The sequence below is a fragment of the Trichosurus vulpecula genome, chromosome 2 (genome assembly GCF_011100635.1).
Source record: "Trichosurus vulpecula isolate mTriVul1 chromosome 2, mTriVul1.pri, whole genome shotgun sequence".
Classification (NCBI taxonomy): domain Eukaryota; kingdom Metazoa; phylum Chordata; class Mammalia; order Diprotodontia; family Phalangeridae; genus Trichosurus; species Trichosurus vulpecula.
In genome coordinates, this window is record NC_050574.1 from 218,874,672 (window position 1) to 218,894,818 (window position 20,147).

Consider the following 20,147-nt stretch of genomic DNA (forward strand, 5'->3'; position numbering starts at 1 on the left):
ATGAGGTGAAGGTAATGAGAACTGAATTCGAGGCCTCTGGGATAGCCAGTACAAAAATACAGAAAGTGACCTGGTTGAGGTATAGAGAGAAAGACACTTTGGCTGAATCATGGAGTGAGGAAGGGAAAGGAATGTTTAAGGTGTCTGGAATGGGGCCAGATTGCACAGGGCTTTAACAGTTAGACAGTGGGAGGCAGAGGCAAGATGGTAGAGAAAAACCAGGAAGTTGCCTGAATTCTCCCTAGTTTCCCTTGAAACAACATTAAGTCAAGCCTCTGAATGAATTCTGGAGCCACAGAACCCATAAAAATACAGGGTGAAATAATTTTCCAACCTAAGATAACTTAGAAGGACTGCAGGAAAGGTCTTTCTCACTTGGGTAAAAAGAGAGCACAGCCCACTGCAGGCAGGGTCTGGGAAAACCAGTGGGAGACTCTTAGCAACCACACAGATCAGCAATGAAGGCCTTGTAGTCCTGACTCAGCAGGTCAGAGGCACAGCAGGCCATCTAAGAGGCCACCAGCCCCAGTACAGCAGGCAAACTGGAATCCCTAGTACAACAGGCGAGACTAGGCCAGGCCACCCCAGCTCAGTGGGCAAGCCACCAGCCCTGGAAGCCAATGACCAGGCCCATGGCCTCGAGTGAAAGAAGCTTGGGACAGTGGCCCTGTACTCCAAAAACAGAGCTCAACATTAAAAGTCATGAAATGGCCTGGGAAATGAGCAAAGAACAAAAAAGAGCTTTGGCCGTAGAAAGCTAGTACAATGACAGGGAAGTTCAAAACAGAAACTCAGAAGAGGACAATAATACCTATGTGTGAAGCCTAAAAGAGGAATATGAATTAATCTCAAGCTCAAAAAGTCCTCTTGGAAGAGCTCAGAAAGGATTTTGAAAATCAAATAAGAGAGGTAGAAGAAAAATTGGGAAAAGAAATGAGAGTTATGTAAGAGAATTATGAAAAAAACAATCAACGGCTCGGAAAAGGAAGCACAAAACTTAACTGAAGAAAACAACTTCTTAAAAAGTAGAACTGGCCAAATGGAAAAGGAGGCACCAAAGCTAACTGAAGAAAACAATCCCTTAAAAATTAGAACTGGGCAAGTGGAAGCTAATGACTCTATGAGACATCAAGAATCAGTCAATCAAAATCAAAAGAATGAAAAAAATAGAAGAAAATGTAAAATACCTCATTGGAAAAATAACTGACCTGGAAAATAGATCCGGGAGAGATAATTTAAGAATTATTGGACTATCTGAAAGCCATGATTAAAAAAAAGAGCCTGGATGCCATCTTTCAGGAAATTATCCAGGAAAACTTCCCTGATATGCTAGAAACTGAGAGTAAAACAGTCATTGAAAGAATCCACTGATCGTCTCCTGAAAGATATCCCAAAATGAAAACTCCAAGGAATATTACAGCCAAATTCCAGAACTATCAGGTCAAGCAGAAAATATTGCAAGCAGCCAGGAAGAAACAATTCAAATATTAAGGAGCCACAGTCAGGATTACACAGGATTTAGCAACTTCTACGTTAACGGATTGGAGGATGTGGAATATGATATTTTTGGATTGCAACAAAGAATCAACTACCCAGTAAAATTAAGCATAATCTTTCAGGTGAACATGTACTTGCAGACCTACTTTGAACCTTAAAAGATAGTTTTTGGATAAAGATAACAAAGTATTATTTATTATTCAACACTTCAATAGATACATGATCTCATCAGCATGAGCACTCTCTCAACTGCTCAGATGACTCCTTTTCATTTTTTGTGGGGACTTGTATCAATGTGTTCCAAAACACTGGAGATCTTGTTCTAGTGTTTTAAATATTTTATGGATAACTGTAGCATGGCTGGGCTGTCTATTCATTTACCCTTAGCTCAATATGACAAGCCCACATCCTTTCCTGGCTTTGATCTTGTCATGGACAATGTTTTTTTTTAGGGCTATTTTTGTGCAGCTCATTGTTGCTAACACATAGCAATCTGCTTATAACCACCGCAAATCTTTCCATTTGTCCTTCGGGTCACCCACAATTGTGGTTATTGCCAGACTGCGGTGATCCATGATTCATATTCACATAGGATCCCATGGAAAATAGTTGTGTGTAAAAAGGCAGGCTTTTGGACAGTGAATGGATAGTTTGGGATTATTGAAAGAACCACAGCATATTCCAAATGTTATCTACTGTGATGTCCTGTTGTTCAGTTCTGTGTCACAGACCAACTGAGTGGGCTACCTGCCCGAGTACATATCACAATCACACAATGCCCACTAAGGGCACTCATTTTGTGCTTCATTCTTTCTATCCGGATTGATTGGTCAATCTCCTTGAGCAAGTTTTCTTAGATTTCATTGAAGCAATCAGCAAAATGTCCTCTTCAAACAAGAGAATCTGTAGAACCTCTTTATTCAGGAGAGAATCCCTCTTATATTTAGACTCTGACTAGGATGTTCTGCATGACTTCTAGTCCCTACATCCCTGGATACTTTCCCAGATATTTTGCCACCCCCATTTTTTCCCTCATTTTCCCCCTTTCCAAATCTGACCCTATAGTTATACTAGTTCTACGTATTGTTGTTGTACAGTTGTTCTCAATTATATACAACTCTTTCTGACCTCAAGGGGACTTTTCGGATATTGGAGTGGTTTACCATTTCTTTCTCCAGCTCATTTTACATATGAAGAGACTAATGAAAACAGGGTTAAGTGACTCGCCCAGGGTCACACAGCAAGTAAGCATCCGAGGCCAGATTTGAACTCAGGAAGATGAGTCTTCTTGACTCCAGGTCCAGAATTCTATCTACTATACCATCTAGCTGCCCCTAGTTCTACTTTACAGTATCCTTTATCTAAAATCCTTTCCCCTAGAATATTGCTTTTCATGGATTACTCCCACCATCCTCCTCCTCCTCCACTTCCACTTATATACTTCTGTGAAAGTAACACAATTATTCTGATGAGGTCTACAGTTCATCTTACTTAATCTCAACTAGGCCTTTACTACAGCCAAACTCCTAGGAAAAGGTTGCCTACACTTGTTGCCTCCTTTTTGGCCTTCATTTGCTTATTTTCTTGAAATGTATCTTCTGATTTCATCACTCAGTCAATATTTGATCTAATGTCTTTTTAACAGTCTTCATCCTTGTTTTTATCTTCAGCATTTGACATATTTGACCACCCCTTAATTCCTCTGAGATATTCTCTCCTCTCTTGGTTTTTGACACTGCTCTCTTTATTCTCTTCCTACCTGGTTGACTGTTCTTCCTCACTTTCCTTTGATGGATCATCATACATATCCTGCCCTCAACTGAAGCTCTGTCTCTGGGCCCTCTTTGATTCTCTCTCTCTACTCTCTTAGTGACGTCATCAGCTTCTGTATGTTTAATTATCAGAGTTATTCTGGTAACACCTACAGCTATGAATCCAACCTTTTCTTTTTTTCCCCTTGAGATCCAGTGTTATGTCACCAACTACTACTAGACATTTTGAACTAGATGTACCACAGACATCTCAAACTGAACATGTTCAAAATAGAACTCATCTTCTTCCTTCTAGGAAAACCAACCCCTCTCTAGAACTCTCCTGTTTCCGTGGAAGTGCCATCCTCCTTCCAGCCACCCAAGTATGCAGCCTTGGTGTCACCTTTGACCCCTCACTCTATCCCTTATTCCACATATCTAAGCAATTGCCACGTCTTGTTGATGCTAACTCCACAACTTTTATTCCATCCATTTCCTTCTTTCTATTCACAGAGCAACCAATCTAGTTCAGGTTTGTACCTCTTTCTTGCCTGGAATATGACAATAACTTTATATTGGACTGTCTACCTTAAAAGTCACTTCATTTTAGAGTTTAAGGCAAGTCAACAAGTATTTATCAAGTACCTACTATGTTTTAGGCAGGATGTTATATGCTAGGCATACGAAAAAGGGCAAAACTCAGTTCCTGATCTCAAGGTTCTCAGCCATACTTCACACAATTGTCAAGATGATTTTCCTAAAGCACCTAAAGGTTTGACCATGTTACTGCCTTCCTCGAAACTTCTTGGCTCCTTATTGTCTCTAGGATTCCTGTTTATTATCTAAAGACCTTCATGATCTGGCTTAATTTCCTGCCATTAATTTTCATTCCCTTCACAAAATGGTCTGCTTACTGTCTTTTGCACATGACTTCCCAATTTTTGTCTCTGTACCTTTGCGTAGACTTGTCACAATTTCTGGAATTTATTCCCCTCTCTCTCTCTTCTGCCTCTTAGAAGCCCTAGTTTCCTGCAAAGCTCCATCCAGACACCATATCCTACATTAATCCTTTCATGATACCCTCCTCACCAAGCTAATAGCTCCTTACCTCTCCAAATTCCTCATATTTATTTTACATATGCTGATGTGTGTATAGGAGGCAGTATGACAGAGTAGAGAGAAAACTGGCCCTGTAGCCAGGAAAACCTGCCTCTGACATACAGGCTACATATGACCGTAGCAAGTTCCTTAACCTCTCAGTTTTCTAGGCAACTCTCTAAGATTATAAATTGAGGAGAAGGTATTAATGTATGTTGGTAGGTGAAATTCTTCACCAGGAGCTCCCTACAGCAATGAAATCACAGATCCTGTCCCAATTCCTAGATGTACACTTGTTTTCCCCAATTAAATGTCAAATACTTGAGTGCAGGGATAGTTTTTTCACACAGCACAAGGATTAAAAACACATGTTGAGTAACTAATGATACTGGCAAACAATTGTGGTGATTAATGCCTAATCTTGCTACTCAGGAGGTTGTGGAAAAGACCCTTAAAGATTTCACTTTGTTGCACTAAGTCAAATGAGTTTTTTTTAAACAAACAACAGATATTGTGGGACCTTATTCTCTATTTTCCTTTGTTAGATGTGTGATTATAATGAAGTAGTCTGCTATGGAAAACAATTTCTGAGATCCTGCCTGTTTCTTTCTTTTGTTTTCACCAAGAATACCCTGGATATGTGCAAAGACCATTTTCATAAAGACTTTGTAACCCTGAGAAAGAAGATACATGGTCAGTAGATGCAGATGCTTTTATCTCTTCCTTGAAAGTAATAATATTAGCTGTCATTTCCCCACATTGTGTTTCAAAATTGTGTTCCTTCTGGTATGGAGTTCATCTCTTTGTATTTGGCTAAAGCAGCTCCTCTTTCTAAGTTAATCTTAAGGGTCACTCTCAGTCTCTTGCATGGGTATTGAGAACTGTGAAGAATCAAATCCCATTTATCTCTGCTGATGAGAACAGATTACCATAGAACCAAATCCTAGCAGGTTTGTTCCATTTCATGCCTATCTGTAGTCCTCTTCCCAATTTCATCTACAAATATTCTCAGGATAATCTGATTCATTTGGATATCAAAACAAGCTTTCTGCAGGTTCATTTTCTTCTCAGTAGCTTTTCACTGTTTTGTGAAATGACACTTTTCATAATCTTCCATCTTCCTTTTTATTTTGGAAGGGGGATGTCAGGGGAATTGGGGGTCAAGTGACTTGCCCAAGGTCACACAGCTAGTAAGTGTGTCAAGTGTCTGATGCTGGATTTGAACTCAGGTCCTCCTGACTCCAGGGCCAGTGCTCTATGTCTTCTTCTTTAGTGTTTTACAAATGGGCTTTTAAAAGTTGGTAAAGTTCTGAGGAATGCTTAGATAAATTTAAGGATTTTAAGGACAGTATTAAAAAAAGTTGTTGCTGTATAGGAACAAGACCTCAAGCAACACTGCCTTCAAAGAGATAAAAGAGGAACATCACACAGAAGGCAATAGAAAGGCACATGGTGGGTGTGAGTAGGCTGTAGCATATAACCAACTCCAAACTCCTAAAAGAGTGGGAGTAAAGAATGTTGTTAAAGAATTATATGGCAGAAATGAAAATTGAGTCGGTTATGTAGCTAGAGCAAGGGATTAGAGCTAGCTGGCCAAAATGCTTCACTGGTGTCCTTGAAATATTAGGACAAATCAAGGAAGTCTTTCAGCATAGGATGAGAGTCACCAAGGATGGACAGTCATGTATATGTATATACATATGATGAGAGTTGATGAAATCACTGATCTATCTGAGAATTAAAATAGGATAAAGATGATACAGATTATCTAAATTATCTACAATATGTCCCCATAGTGTACAGGCAGGCATAGTTTCCCATAAAATTTCCCTTAGTACTTATCAGAGGGAGGCTGCTGGATGCAGTGGAACATTTGTCTGACTTATTTTGACCTCTCTCTCTCTTTCTTCATCTTTCTCTCCTTCTCTCTGTCTCTCTGTCTCTGCCTCTGTCTCTCTCTGTCTCTCTCTCTCTCTCTTTCTGTCTCAATCTCTGTCTCTGTCTGGCTCTGAACTGTTCTCTTTTTTTTGCCCCTGGAGGTAGTAGTCATCACTATCATATTTGGATGCAAAACCCGGATGTGACTATATAACATATGCATATATGTATATTATGTAAGTATAAGTATTGCATCAATACTTTGAGGATGATTGCTGTGTAGGTGCTCCCTTCATTGATTTACATCAAAACCTCTTTAAAGCTTTATAGATAACCTTTAAGAATTGCTATGGCCAAAAAATTCATTCATTTTCAGACAGCCTGATGATGGATCTCTCTGAAGTTAGCCAGGTCCTTGGAAAGCAGACATACAGTCTATCACCAGGCCCATTCGATATAAGTACTAAATAGAATATGATACATTTATCATCTATTATTGAACATGAATAATTCAGAATGTAATTTTAGTGGGGCTTTCTTGCAATTTAACTTCTTTAATTTACGTACTTCATGAAATCTTCTCTTAATAATAATTATACTGGTTTTTTCCTTGTTATATAATTCAGTTAATTATACAAGTTCTAGTAATTGCATCTAAGGACTTACAAAACACCCCCAAAAAACCTGCTTTAGTACATTGATTGTACTTACATTTCTTGAGTCAATAGCTGCATACATAATGTCCATCCATCCTTTAAATGTGGCCTGTAAATACGACATATATGTCTAACTTTGGTATAAAACAATGTTAAAGTCTGTCAAGAACACAATGTTTTATAGATGAACTTAGTGATATATTGATAGATATTTAAAACACAATCAATCTGTTAAGAGCATGATGTTTTATAGATGAACTTAATGATATGTTGATGGATACACTAATGATAAATTGATAGATATTTAAAACACAGTATGAGCTCTGTGCATTTTTTCATATAATGTGCTTAATATATCTATCTATCATTTTTCTACTTGCTAATAAGATAATATATACTTCCCATTTTATTAGAAGAATCTCCCACAATTTGTGAACTGTTATTTTTTGTAAAATTTATTAATTTACATATATTAGCATAAGTAAAGCTTATATAAAATTGAAAAAAAGTTAAATCAAAGCATTCAAACTGGAAGATGGCAATTGAGGAAGAGAGATAGCTAAATCACTATTTTCAGGGGTAAGGAACCTACAGCCTCCAGGCCATATGTGGCCCTCTAGGTTCACAAGTGTGGTCCTTTGAATCCAAACTTCACAGAACAAATCCTCTTAATAAAAGGATTTGTTCTGTAAAACTTGTACTCAGTTAAAGGGCCACACTTGAGGACCTAGAGAGCCAATGGGGCCTTGAGGCCCCCTGATTCCCCATCCTGCTTTAGATGTTACAAATTCCTGCATACCACACACTAGTATAGCTTCCCATTAGTTTATGCTAATATGTTAAAAAAAAAGACAAAAGAAATTAAGGATGTTTTCTTTTTCTTAGTGAACAAATTACAAATAAGTGTTTTTTAAATTTTTCATTAACATACACAATAATGAAATGTTGACAGAAAGAATTTACTTACTACTTGAAGTAAAGAGAGATACCCAAATCCTACATTATCAAAGTTTACTTTAACGTTTTTCCACCGGGCAGTCTCATTTCTTTCTATAAGTTCCAAACACTGAGACCGATTATAGACTTCTGAGATGTCAAACATATCACCAGTTGTGGTATTAACACAGTGGTAGAACTTGCCGGCAAACAGATTGACTCCCATGATGCTGAAAATTAGCCAGAATATAAGACAAACCAGAAGCACATTCATGATGGAGGGAATGGCTCCTAAGAGGGCATTCACAACCACCTGGCATACAAATGAAAGGAAAGAAATGTCAGAATGCTTAATCAGTAGAAGAATGAAACATTTTTCTACCAACCAATTTTCAGTCCTTCTAACTTGATCTATTCAAGGCTACTTGAGGCTTTTAAAATGTAAAATGAAACAAATAAAAAAAAAAGTTTACTCCTTTTTAAACATTTAACAGAATAGATCCATTCAGGGAAACAAACAGGGAATGTAACAAACAAACCCACAAGTATGAAAAGTGTAAATGGAAAGCAAAATCAGAAAAACCTTCTGGCAGATAGATGAAGTCAGAATATTTGGTGCTTTCTAGAAAAGAGAAATGGGAAAACATAATACAGAAAATTAACTCATTAAAAAGGCAACACATCAAATAATTAAAACAAGTAACAAAAAAAATTGACAATGGGCTGATTTGATCAACATATTTTTCCTAAGTAAAATTAAAAAAATGCGGATATCATGATCTAAAACCTAAGTGCTTGGTTCAAAATATTATTGAAAGCTGAAATACCTAACATATTTGTGACCTTAATTATTCATGCATTATTATTAAGACTAATAATAATTTTTGCATAAAAAGCAAGACATTTTTGCGTTATGTATTTCATTAGATCATAACAGTTTATTTCAAGCTCCAGTCATGTCATTTGTTTCATTTATTGAGTTTAATTCAATAAACTTATTTTAAATGAAACATCATAAAATCAGCCTTTTTGGGCAAAGAGGATAAGAGAAGGGGTTTGTGTGTATGGTAAGTTGTTCCTAAATTTGAAGCAATTGGACTAAGCTCTATTCTGTGATAATACTCATTTTGCACTTCCTTCCAGAAAATTTATTAAAAGATAAAATGCATTTGAATCTTCATGTTTAGCACTGCTGTGGGGGCTGTAGTATATTAAATTCTGCCCTTGGCTGCTCACACACAATTTCCAAGGGAGCTGCATGTGAGTTGCTATGAGCTAAATTAGGCTTTGAAATGGGCATATATAACTGAAGACAGAAGATGGCCCTGGAATTGAACATCAATAGCTAGGCACATAACTCTACCTAATGTGTCTCTAGTTTTATTAATGCTAGGAATCAATCAAATCAAAAGAATACCACTGGCACCTATTTATATGTTATCCTACTATAATTTCTGCTACTTTGCTGTCTTCTTCTTACTTGGATAAGGTTTTTGAAAGCCAGTCTCCAAACAAAATCTATTTGCCAACTCTTTGTAATGCTCCTGAGCCACTTATGATCTCTTTGAAATCTGACATGGTGTCCATGATTGGATTAATACCTTTGAAGATGCTGAACAATGAGAGAAATGACCCCACAGACATGTTAAAACTACCCAAGACGAAGGTGAGAAATGAACATGAAAAAGCAATCTAGGCTGTGCCTACTGAGAGGATCAAATAATAAACAGAGGTTAGTTGTCTGGTAAGGTGGGCCAATGCAGACTGCTAAAGTAGCTCAGTGGTCTAAATTAGTAGTATGGTTATCTTCATTTATCAATCTGACTGGAAAAATCCCCAATCTCCATTTCATTTTAAATCCGGGGATTTGAGTCTTTCAGTTTTCTTTTATGTTCACTATCTCCAACTTCTTCAACACTTCAAAAGACCTGGGACTTTATCAATGAGACCATTCCAGTGACACTGATTGCAACCTCTCAATACCTTTGGAAATGGTCTTCGTGAATATTTGTGACCTTCTTTCAAAAATATCTCTGGTCAACATTCTGATGATAAGCCTCATTGAACTTAACCTAGTCCTTGGGCAACAACTATATATTCTATTGCTAAACCCCTATTCAAAGCCTTTCAAGCTTGGTCTCACCAGTTAGACCTTGGAAATCATTGGAATAGCCTCTGAGAGCCCAGGGTCACCTTCATTGTCACCATAAAATAATAGCATTAGAATTTAGTGAATTCTTTTTCTAACTTCAAAGTTAATTTGTTATTTATTTCTTCCTCATCTGAGTATTTGAACAACCATCTAGATCAGTCCCTATGGGCTGTATATTGACTTAGAAAACCACAAATTAATATTATATAACTTATATGGTATTTTTTATTTTTAAAAACATTTTAGTTACATTTTACTCTTCATCAAGTTCTGAGTTTAACACATATCATCTAGATAATAGTGAAATAGAGAGAAAAGAGAGTAACAACTCAGAGCTAGAAGGTACTTTGGAAGGAATTTAGACCCACCCTGTTATTTTGTAGATGAGGGGACTGAGACCAACAAAAGTTAAGCTACTTGCCCAATGTCACACAGGTAGTTACTGGCAGAGGTGGGATCTGAACTCAGGCTTTACTGATTTTAAGGCCAGTATTATATCCCTTATGCATGTGGATTTACAGATAATACATAATATATAAAAACATGCAGGTGCTTCAGTTAGGTGAACAGCTAATCCAAAGCAAATAGAATCCTTCAGAAATGATGGATAAATATGCCTCCAGATTTATCATATTACTTCTGGGATTTACAATAGGTGCCTCCACTTTCTTCCTACTCTTTTCTAAACCACTTACAATCTGGCTTCTGACTATCATTCCACTAATACTGCTCTCTCCAAAGTTACTAATAATCTCTTAGTTGCCAAATCCAATGGTCTTTTCTTCATCCTTATTCTCCTAAACATCTCTGCAGCCTTTGACATTGTTTATCTCTCCCCTACCTGATATTCTCAGCTCTCTAGGTTTTCAGGACACTCTCTCTTGGCTCTCATCATTCCTATCTGACTGCTCCTTTGGGTAGATTCTCTTCTAGAACATGCCTTCTAACTGCAGGTGCCCCTCAAGGTTCTGTTCTAAGCCTTCTTTCTCCCTCTATACTACTTCACTTGGTGATCTTATCACCTTCCATGGACTAAATTACCATCTCTATGCTGATGATTCTCAAATCTACCTCTGCTGACTACCAATCCTACATCTCCAACTGACTTTAGACATCTTGAATTGGATGTCCAGCAGACAACTTAAACTCACCCCCAAATCCTTAAATACCCCAGAAGGAACCAGTTATCTTTCCTCCTAAACTCTCCTTCTCCTCCTACTTTTCCTGTTTCTATAGAGGACAACATCATCTTCCCAGTCCCTCAGGCTCACAACCTAGGAGTCATACTGGACTCCTCACTATCTCTTAACCCCCATATCCACACTGTTGCCAAAGCCTCAATTCCACCTTTGCAACATCTTTCCAATGCCTCCTTATCTCCTTTGACACTGTCACCATTCTAGTGCAGGTCCTTATCACCCCATACCTGGACTATTGTAATAGCCTGCTCATGGATCTTCCTGCCTCAAGTCTCTCCCCATGCTATTCGGCTATTAGAATTATTTTCCTAACGCACACATGTCACCTTCTTATTCAATCAATTCCAATGGCCCCTTATTACCTTCAGGATCAAATAAGAAAGATTTTGTTTGGCATTTAAAGGCCTTCATGACCTAGCCCCCCCCCCCCCACCTTTATGTCTTACATCTTACTCCCCCAACAGATACTCTTCAATTCAGTGATGTTGGCCTCCTGGTTGTTTCATGAACAAGACATTCCATCTCTAGGCTCCATATCTACAATGCTTTCCCTCTTCTGCTCTTTCTACTACTGACCTATTAGAATCCCATCTTTTACTGGTATCCTTCCCCAAACTCTCTTAATTCTGTTAATTATTTCCTATTTACCTGTATATAGCTTGCTTTGCACATATTTGTTTGCATTTCTCTCCCATGAGATTGTAAGCTCCTTGTGGCCTGAGACTATTTTTTTTTTCTTTTTTTGTATCCCTTGTGCTTAGCACAAAGCCTGGCACATAGTAGGCATTCAATAAATATTGATTAACCTAAAACTGCTTTGCCAAAAATTGGTTGTAATGAGTTTTGGATTTTTTGATTCTCAGGGTAAATCCTTTGACTGCCATAATGAAGACAATTATGTATCTTTTACTCCTACTGGGAGGTATTTGAAAGTAAAGCTTTAAAGGTATGATAGAAGACAAATTAACACGGAAATAACTACAAAATATCTGAAATTTTTTTTGTTCTGCTCGTTAAAGAAAGGATAGATTCTGCAAAAATTTCATCACTTTAGATAATATAATCACAAGCAGAGCAGGAAGGACCCACAAATATTGTCAAATAAAGTCTCTTCATAATTCAGAGACCTGTTTTTACCAGATTTCTTGAGAGTTAACTGTGTCAATAAGAAGAGTTAAGCAATAGTATACCCATGAGAATGTAGCGAATGCAACCATTTTCTTTTTAGCTTAGTCCAAATTCCCTCAGATAATCCACAGGACCTGGAGGAACAATGGACACTTGAATACACCAGGGCTAAGGTAGAATTTCCTGAATGGTTTGATTGAATATTATATTGCTATATCTGATATCCTCATAACATATAGGCCCATATAACATATCTGTTATATAATATATAATATATAATAAATGGCATAGATGCCATTATTTGTTTGATATTAAGGCAATCACTTAAACTCCCTGTGCCTTATTTTGAATAACTTTTTAAAGTTAACATTTTTGCCCAATTATCTTAATATTTTTTCCTTAGAAAAATATCCATGTTTTCAAAATTATAGGAGTATGTTGTTTTAGTTATTCTTAAGTAATATGATGTTAACACCTATCCAGTTCTAGAAGGAAAATCCAGACCCAATGGGTGGCAGTTACAAGACAGTGTTCTCTAAAATGTCAGTGGATCTGTGATCTCACCAAAGGCAGCATTTTGTCCAATGCTACAGATCACAACCAATCCATGCCCATTTATCCTGGATGACTCTCATGTCCTCATATCAGTTTGCTAAAGGAAGTCCACCCAAGGTGCAGAAGTACTAAAAGAGTAAGCAGGGTGATCATCTAGTTTATTTTGTCCAAATAAAATAAATTTCTAATAATTATAGTTGTCTCCAAATCAAATAGACTTGCCTGTGAGATTCTAAGTTCAAAATTCTTGGAAATATTCAAGGAGATTCTGGATGACTGTCTCTCAGGGACACTGTAATATTAATTCTATTGACAAATACACACATTTGTATCCAGATTCTCCCTATTACTTCTGGGGTCACATTGACTGAGAGGTGATGCAGAAATTTATTAGACCTGATGACTCCTGTAATCCTTTCTAATTTTAATGGTTTTATGAAGTTTTACCTCCATAGTGTATCATTCCAGGAAACAGAAAGATTATAATGTGCAATATTATAATATGTAAAGAGAAGGCTATCTTCTGAACCAGTATGTTCTAAAGAGTTCCAAGCTAGACCAGTAGAATTAGATAACCACTGTCTCAAAGATCTATCACTTATCTTTTATTCTCATGCCCTAGAGCTAGATAGTAGAATTATTTATTTTAAATTCAATTTTATTTTATTTTCGGTTCCCAATGGAATAGCAATGGAAAAAATACTATTACAAAAATCACATAGTAAGATTCTAACATTCTCAATTCTCTAAACAAACTTCATCTTGAATATAATCCCAGGAAGGTACTAAGCTCATAGAAGACAGTTATCTGTATAGTTTCAAGTAAGAAATAAAAGAAGTGGATTTTTTTTCAATTGGAGGAAGGCCTAATTCAATTCAATTAAAAATACTTAGTATTCTTTTACTATATATAGTCATGACACTGTGCTGGGCACTGGGGATACAAAGATGAAAGAAAGAGAGAGAGACAGGAAGAAAGAAAGAGGGAGAGACAGAGAGACAGAAAGAAAGAGGGAGAGACAGAGACAGAGAGACAGAAAGAAAGAAAGGAAAGAAAGAAAGCAAAAGAAGGTGGCTCAATCAATTGAAAGGAGCAGATTTAGGTTTCAGTATACATAAAAAAGAGGTTCCAGAAAGGAGCTATCTTAAATGAGGTAAGACAAACAGAAAATGTACTTCTCTTTGCAGGAAGATTTCTACTTTGACACCTTAAATGTCACCATATGCTTTCTTTAGTCTAGTACTTTCTGGAAAATTTTATAAGATGTATAATTTGAAAATAAAAACATTCATCATCCAATTTTTTATAACCTTATATTCTAACAGTTTATCTTTTGAATAAGTAAGATTAATAATATCTCTTATGCTTAATCTAACTAGGCTGACTAAATATATTTATTTATATAAATGTTTAACTATTTAACATATATAATGTGCAATGTTATAATATGTAAAGAGAAGGCTATTTTCTGAACCAGTATGTTCTAAAGAGTTCCAAGCTAGACCAACAGAATTAGATAACCACTGTCCCAAAGATCTATCACTTATCTTTTATTCTCACTATCTAGCTCTAGATAGTTTCTGAATGATAGGGAATTATCATTCAATCATCATATCTAAGAGATTATCTGTTGTTTTAGTGTTCAAGGAAACAGAAAATGCTAAAAGTATCTAGCCTTGCTCTTATATATTTAATTTTGGTGCCATTTCCCTCCCCCCTTCCCCATCATAGTGGCCCATTCTAGATTGCTCAGTGACTTGAAACCAGTATAGAAGATGGACAAAACTTTGAATTTTCTGATCCCTTTAAAATAAATATCTCTGCATAATTTACATAAGTGGAATAATTAAAGCCCTATAATCATAATACCTAAGGGTCAGAAGAACTTTATAGACCATCTAGTTGAATCTCTTCCTTTTACTGATGAGGAAAAAGAGATGGAATGCCTTGACCAGGATAGTAAACTAAGTGAATAAAGAGCTGTAGTAAAACCGATGCTCCTTGATTCCCATTTCAAAATACTTTCCAATATACTGCACTTTAAAGTCATCCAATCATTAATTTCAACATAAAATGACTAAGGAAACAAACAGATTTTGACAGTGATCCTACTGTAAAGATTACCTGGCCCTTTTCCTTGAATAAATGGTTTCTAAACTTAAAATCAGTTCCATTCATGGGTTTCAATTATTCTGTAATCTCAAAAGAGAGGAAGTGCTGAATTGACTGGTGCCACAGATCAAAATCAAAAGACAACAGACTGAGGAAACTGAATGTTGGGTTGACAATTTTTATGGAATATGGTATTTTAAAAAAAGAGATCCCTTGGTAAAAGGTCTGGAGCAGAGTGGCAGTATTCTTTTTTCATGCAATGACAGCTCATAATTAAAATCCAACCCTGCCTCCCCCTTAAAAATAGAAGCTATATTTCTTGACTAATGCTTTTCTATTTCAAGATTGAAAAAATTTAGACTCTTTTGCTACTAATTTTTGGCTTACATATATGTATTTGTATATATTCATATACATATGCCTTCTAAAGACTAGGAAATCAATCAGTAATGACATATCTCTCTTTAATCAGAAGAAATAATTTCTTGTCTAAAACCTACCAAGACTGTCAGGACTTTACAACAAAAATGATAGTTAAAGACTTAAAATTGTAAAACTGTAGGATGGGAACATGTGTATGGACCCAAGAGAGTGGAGGTTTTTATGATATAATGTGTTTTTTCATTTTCTTACAACAGTAACCTCATAAATTTACTGACCACTTCTCTATTTTCTTACATTTATATTTTGAAAAGAATCTCCAATAAACATACATTTAACAAAGAATGAGAATGGTTACACAATCAATATCGATTCCTATGAAGCCTAGCACACTGGACACTTGTGTCTGCTCAAAGCAGCAGGACAAGAAATCTACTGCATATTTTCTGAGTTTGCAATTTCCATGACTTCAACTTTCTAAGAAGCAAAGGTTATCCTTTCATGACAAGTTTGAGGTTTTAAAACAACCATTCTGTATGAATTGCCCAAGGGTTCCCCCAACCCCCAAAAGGCATCTGAACACGTTTTCTCCAAGTGTGTATTACTTAATTTGTAAATGGTTAAATCAATGTTAATGAACTTTTCCAAATAAATTGATAGCTGGGGCCAGGGATCACACAGACCAAATTCAGGCCCCAAAGGCAAGTTTTGGAGAAAATGTAAAGCAATTGAAAAGGGGAATTGGAATGGAAAGTCTGACTATGATGTCCTACTGTGACACTCAAATTAACCTGTCCACTCCCTCCCACCCCACTGCACATTAACTAGTCACAGCGAAAGGATTAAAGGTAGCAAAAGGGGAAATACAGTACCCATTATAAAGGGTTGAGGGGAGGAACCAGCGCTCCACCCCATCCAAGTTGGAGAAAGATTATCCTATATAAAATAGAAATATATAGTTTGTTATTAGGAACCTGATATGACAGAACATTTGGTGTTAGTTGTTGTATATGATGCTGTCAGTTTCCCTATTAATGAAGTCTAGAGTACTTTTGTAAAATAAGGCATTTATCTTACCAGATTTCTTAGATTAGGAAATTAAAGAAATACAAATTTAATGGTACTATAGATATTTAAAGACATCAATTCTCTCAGTTCAATTTTACATGTTAAAGAATTTGGACTGGAAATTTGAAATACAATAAATGTATAAAGCTGTCAGCCAGAAATGTGCATCAATCATGCAAAACTAAAAGTGCCAGTATGATGATAATTGATAGATCATTTTATGCCTCCTTGTCAAGCACTGTAAAACATGCTTTATTCAGTGATGCTACACATAAGCACATGCTTTGAAATGACCAAAGTGTAATCTAGCAAGCAAACAAAAAAGGCTGCTTTTTATGTTTAGCATACAATTTTGCAGCTACTCAAATTTTGGGCTACAAGAATTAGAATTAAAAAGAAAGTATCTGAACATATTCAAAGCTCAGTTTCTGGGTAGAATCATCAATCGTCATCATCTCTCTCTGGGTCTCCACAGTGAAAACAATTGCAAATGATTGAAAAGAGAAAAAAACTCAGTCAATTGGCAATGCCAAATGGTGTTGGACTGAAGTGGATGGAGGTTTTAGTGGTGTGAAGATCCTGCTGCAAGATGAGACTACATAAATTTTTTACTAATTTGTTGCAAGTAAATAATTTCTCTACTTTTCCTACCAGAGGCTACTAAGAAGCTTACTTCTTAATTTCCATTAGTTAAAAGTATAAAATTATTAAAAGCAGATGCATTTTAGAGAGTTCTTTATTGATGTATAGCAAGGAAAACACTGCAACCAAGATGTATGGTAATCTTAATATGGGCAATACCTCTCTAGAAATAGGTCAGTAGTCATCTGGTATAGAAGATAAATCCTAGAGAGGCACATTGAAGTTAAAAAAAATTGCCCAGGATCCTGATGTAGGATTTGATTCTAGGTTTTCCTAACCTCAAGCTCAACTCTACCCACTATACCAAGATTAAAGATAGTGTTTTAAAAATAAAATAGAATTCTGAGTCTCTTTCTGTGAACGTCTAAACATGTATATTATTAGCAATGATATCACCATGAAAGAGAAACATTTGACTCACGAATTTATAAATGATTTGAGGTTTTAAACAAAACAGTTATATCATAGAAAATTTAAGATGTGACAGCTTCAAATTTGTAGTGTTGTGCAAAACTCAGATTCTATACAAAATTGAAATTTTCCCCAGTAGAAAACACATCTTCAGAACAAAAAAGAAATTGTCAACCCACAATAAAATAAGTGACAGATTTTATGTATAAATCATGCCAATTGTTTTTCATGGATAAACATAAGGTAGTATCAGAATTTCCTGCACAAATTTCTTTATGAAAATATGATTAGCTCTGTAGGAAAGCAAGTAAGACATTCCTATTATCTATATTGCACTTAAAGGCTAGTATCTTCCTGACCTGCCTAAATTAGTTCATGAGTTTACATGAACCATGAATACAAGATAAACCGCATATTCTTAAATCTAATCAGCTAGCATTTATAGTATTATTTGACTAACTTTTGAGACTTTAGGAGTCACATTCTAAACTATTAAGTACAAATTGAAATCTAAAATCACTGTTAGTTTTTAAAATACTAAATCTTAGAGAGCAAAGAGATTGGTCCACAGGAAATCAATCTATTTCACTATGCTTTGTGGAGTTGTAAGTTTAATTTTCTTAAAGTGGAATAGATTTTTACAACACCATAAAAACTCTTTTAAAAAAGAATATGCCTTTATAATAAATGAAAGGAGTAGAATGTAAAAGAAAATCACAGTATACTTATATGATATTTGGTAAATGAGAATGTAAGTTTGGGTTACTTAAGAGCCATAATTCAGTGACAAATTCAAAAAAGTCTGAATTATTTTATTGTTATTTGCTGATGAGAGAATAAGACATATTTAAAAATACATTTGTGACAGCAAAATATAGGTGCTTCCAAAGAGGGATGTAAATTTTAGATTTTTTATGGATTACATTTCAGGTGGAAACTTAAGTTGTAGTCAACATCGAAGCATCCAATAGAAAAAGTTAAAAAAAAATCCCAGTCAATATTTAAGCCTAGCTATGTTAAAACCTGGATATTTCCCATCATTAGTTGCTTTGGTTTTTGCTTGTTTTTAATTTTCGGTCTAGAGCCATGATTACTTTGATGCAGGAAGCACCAGGTAAGGAAACTCCCTCTACTGATGCAGATCTGCACTTATTCAGTCACTTATTGTCTTAGTGAGTTGCTTAGATACTGAGAGGTCAAGTGACTTGCCAGGTTCATAGAGTCACTGTGTGACAGAGGAAGGACTCGAACACAGCTCTTCTTGAATTTGAGGCTGGCTTCTTAACTACTATATTACTCTGTCTCTCATTTGGGATCATAGAAGAAAAAAAACAAAACCCTAAAACAACACCCTAATGATATATTTTACATTTCATCCAGTTCAGGCATTATGCAGATAAAGCCAGTTTTGTAATCAATGACCAGAAGGAAGCACATGGTTTAGAATTCTCTTTAATTCACTACTAGGGCTGGACAAGTGACTATAATAGCAAGTATAACACTCTTCTTATTTGTACTGGCTAATAGAAAAACTCTTGACATTGACCAGGATGTGGGTAAAGCAATTTGGATGAGCCCAGTGATGTGTGATCCCTATTAGTACCAGGAAAGTCCAGTCTTTTGCATATCTCTGAATGGTAAATATGCAACAGATAAGAGGAAGAGTGTAGCATTTCTGCAAAGATTTGCCATTCCTTTTGCATGCATGAGCTCTTTCTACTGCATGCATTACCCTAGTTTCCTTCATTTGTCTTACCCTCATTCCCTCAAATCTTGATAGGGCTCTAAGAGGTCTCAGAGCTCTTAGTGTTCTGAGGGATTTAATGGCACCAAGTTCTGAGTAGCCCAAGGCATTTGCTGTTAAACTAACCAAAGAGACCTGTACAAAAGAGAAAAGCAATGTATTTCTTTTAATTTAGAATGACTTTTGCACATATAACACGATAAGATGAGCATTGGCTTCTAAAAAAGAAAAAATATATAGAACAGTTTCAGGAAGCCATGAAAGAAAAGAACTTTTTCTTTAAGAAAAAGAAATTCATTGATAATTGGTAAAGAAAACCAATTAATTAATAATGCTTGATATGTCTGTATCTTATAAAATACTCCACTGACATTTACTGACAGAGGAAGTCATCTATGTAAAAGAAGCAAGTGAAAAAAATTTTTGATCATAGGTGAAAGCTGTAATTTTGTAATTTTTTTTAAAAAGGTAGCTGCCATTCTGTTCTGTTTTTCTTCAAATCCTGATTAAATCTTATCAACTTGATTGTGGCTCATTGGCAAAAAGCAAGGGCTGATACTCCAACTGAAATTACAGGAATACTGCACTCTCTCATCAGTAGATGCAAATCTACCTTTCTTTGGAAACACATTTACTCCATCCATATATAGCTTGATCTTACCTTTGTGTTTGGCATTTCATTTCAACCTATGGGAAGAATAAACTCTAACAGTGTAACATAGAGGCATTCGAACAAAAATCTACTTTAAATTTCTCCATATTAACGAGTGAGAAGACAAAAGACAAAGCTTTCTGAGTCTGGTGGAAGTTTTTTTAATGTACCTTTTCATTTTCAAAATCTCTTTTCTTTAAAGAAAGGAATAGATAAAACTCTGCCTCTAAGTGCTTGTTTACTCTGCCTTTTAGTTATGCAGCTCACGTTTTTATGGTGCTTTAAG

At 35.8% G+C, this 20,147-nt stretch overlaps 1 protein-coding gene across 3 annotated transcripts in view; it reads right to left on the reverse strand.

The window, feature by feature from the left end:
* LOC118835675 (sodium channel protein type 1 subunit alpha) overlaps window positions 1-20,147 on the reverse strand; it is a 133,164-nt gene that overhangs the window by 19,242 nt on the left and 93,775 nt on the right. For 2 of the 3 annotated variants that reach the window (XM_036742903.1, XM_036742902.1), the window contains exons 20-22: window positions 19,222-19,344; window positions 7,848-8,129; window positions 6,936-6,989 (exon numbers count right to left, since the gene is read on the reverse strand). In XM_036742903.1, the coding sequence (XP_036598798.1) occupies window positions 6,936-6,989; window positions 7,848-8,129; window positions 19,222-19,344 (459 nt within the window). Of the gene's footprint in view, window positions 1-6,935; window positions 6,990-7,847; window positions 8,130-16,211; window positions 16,281-19,221; window positions 19,345-20,147 lie in introns of all 3 variants that reach the window. The other variant, XM_036742904.1, reaches the window with a different exon arrangement.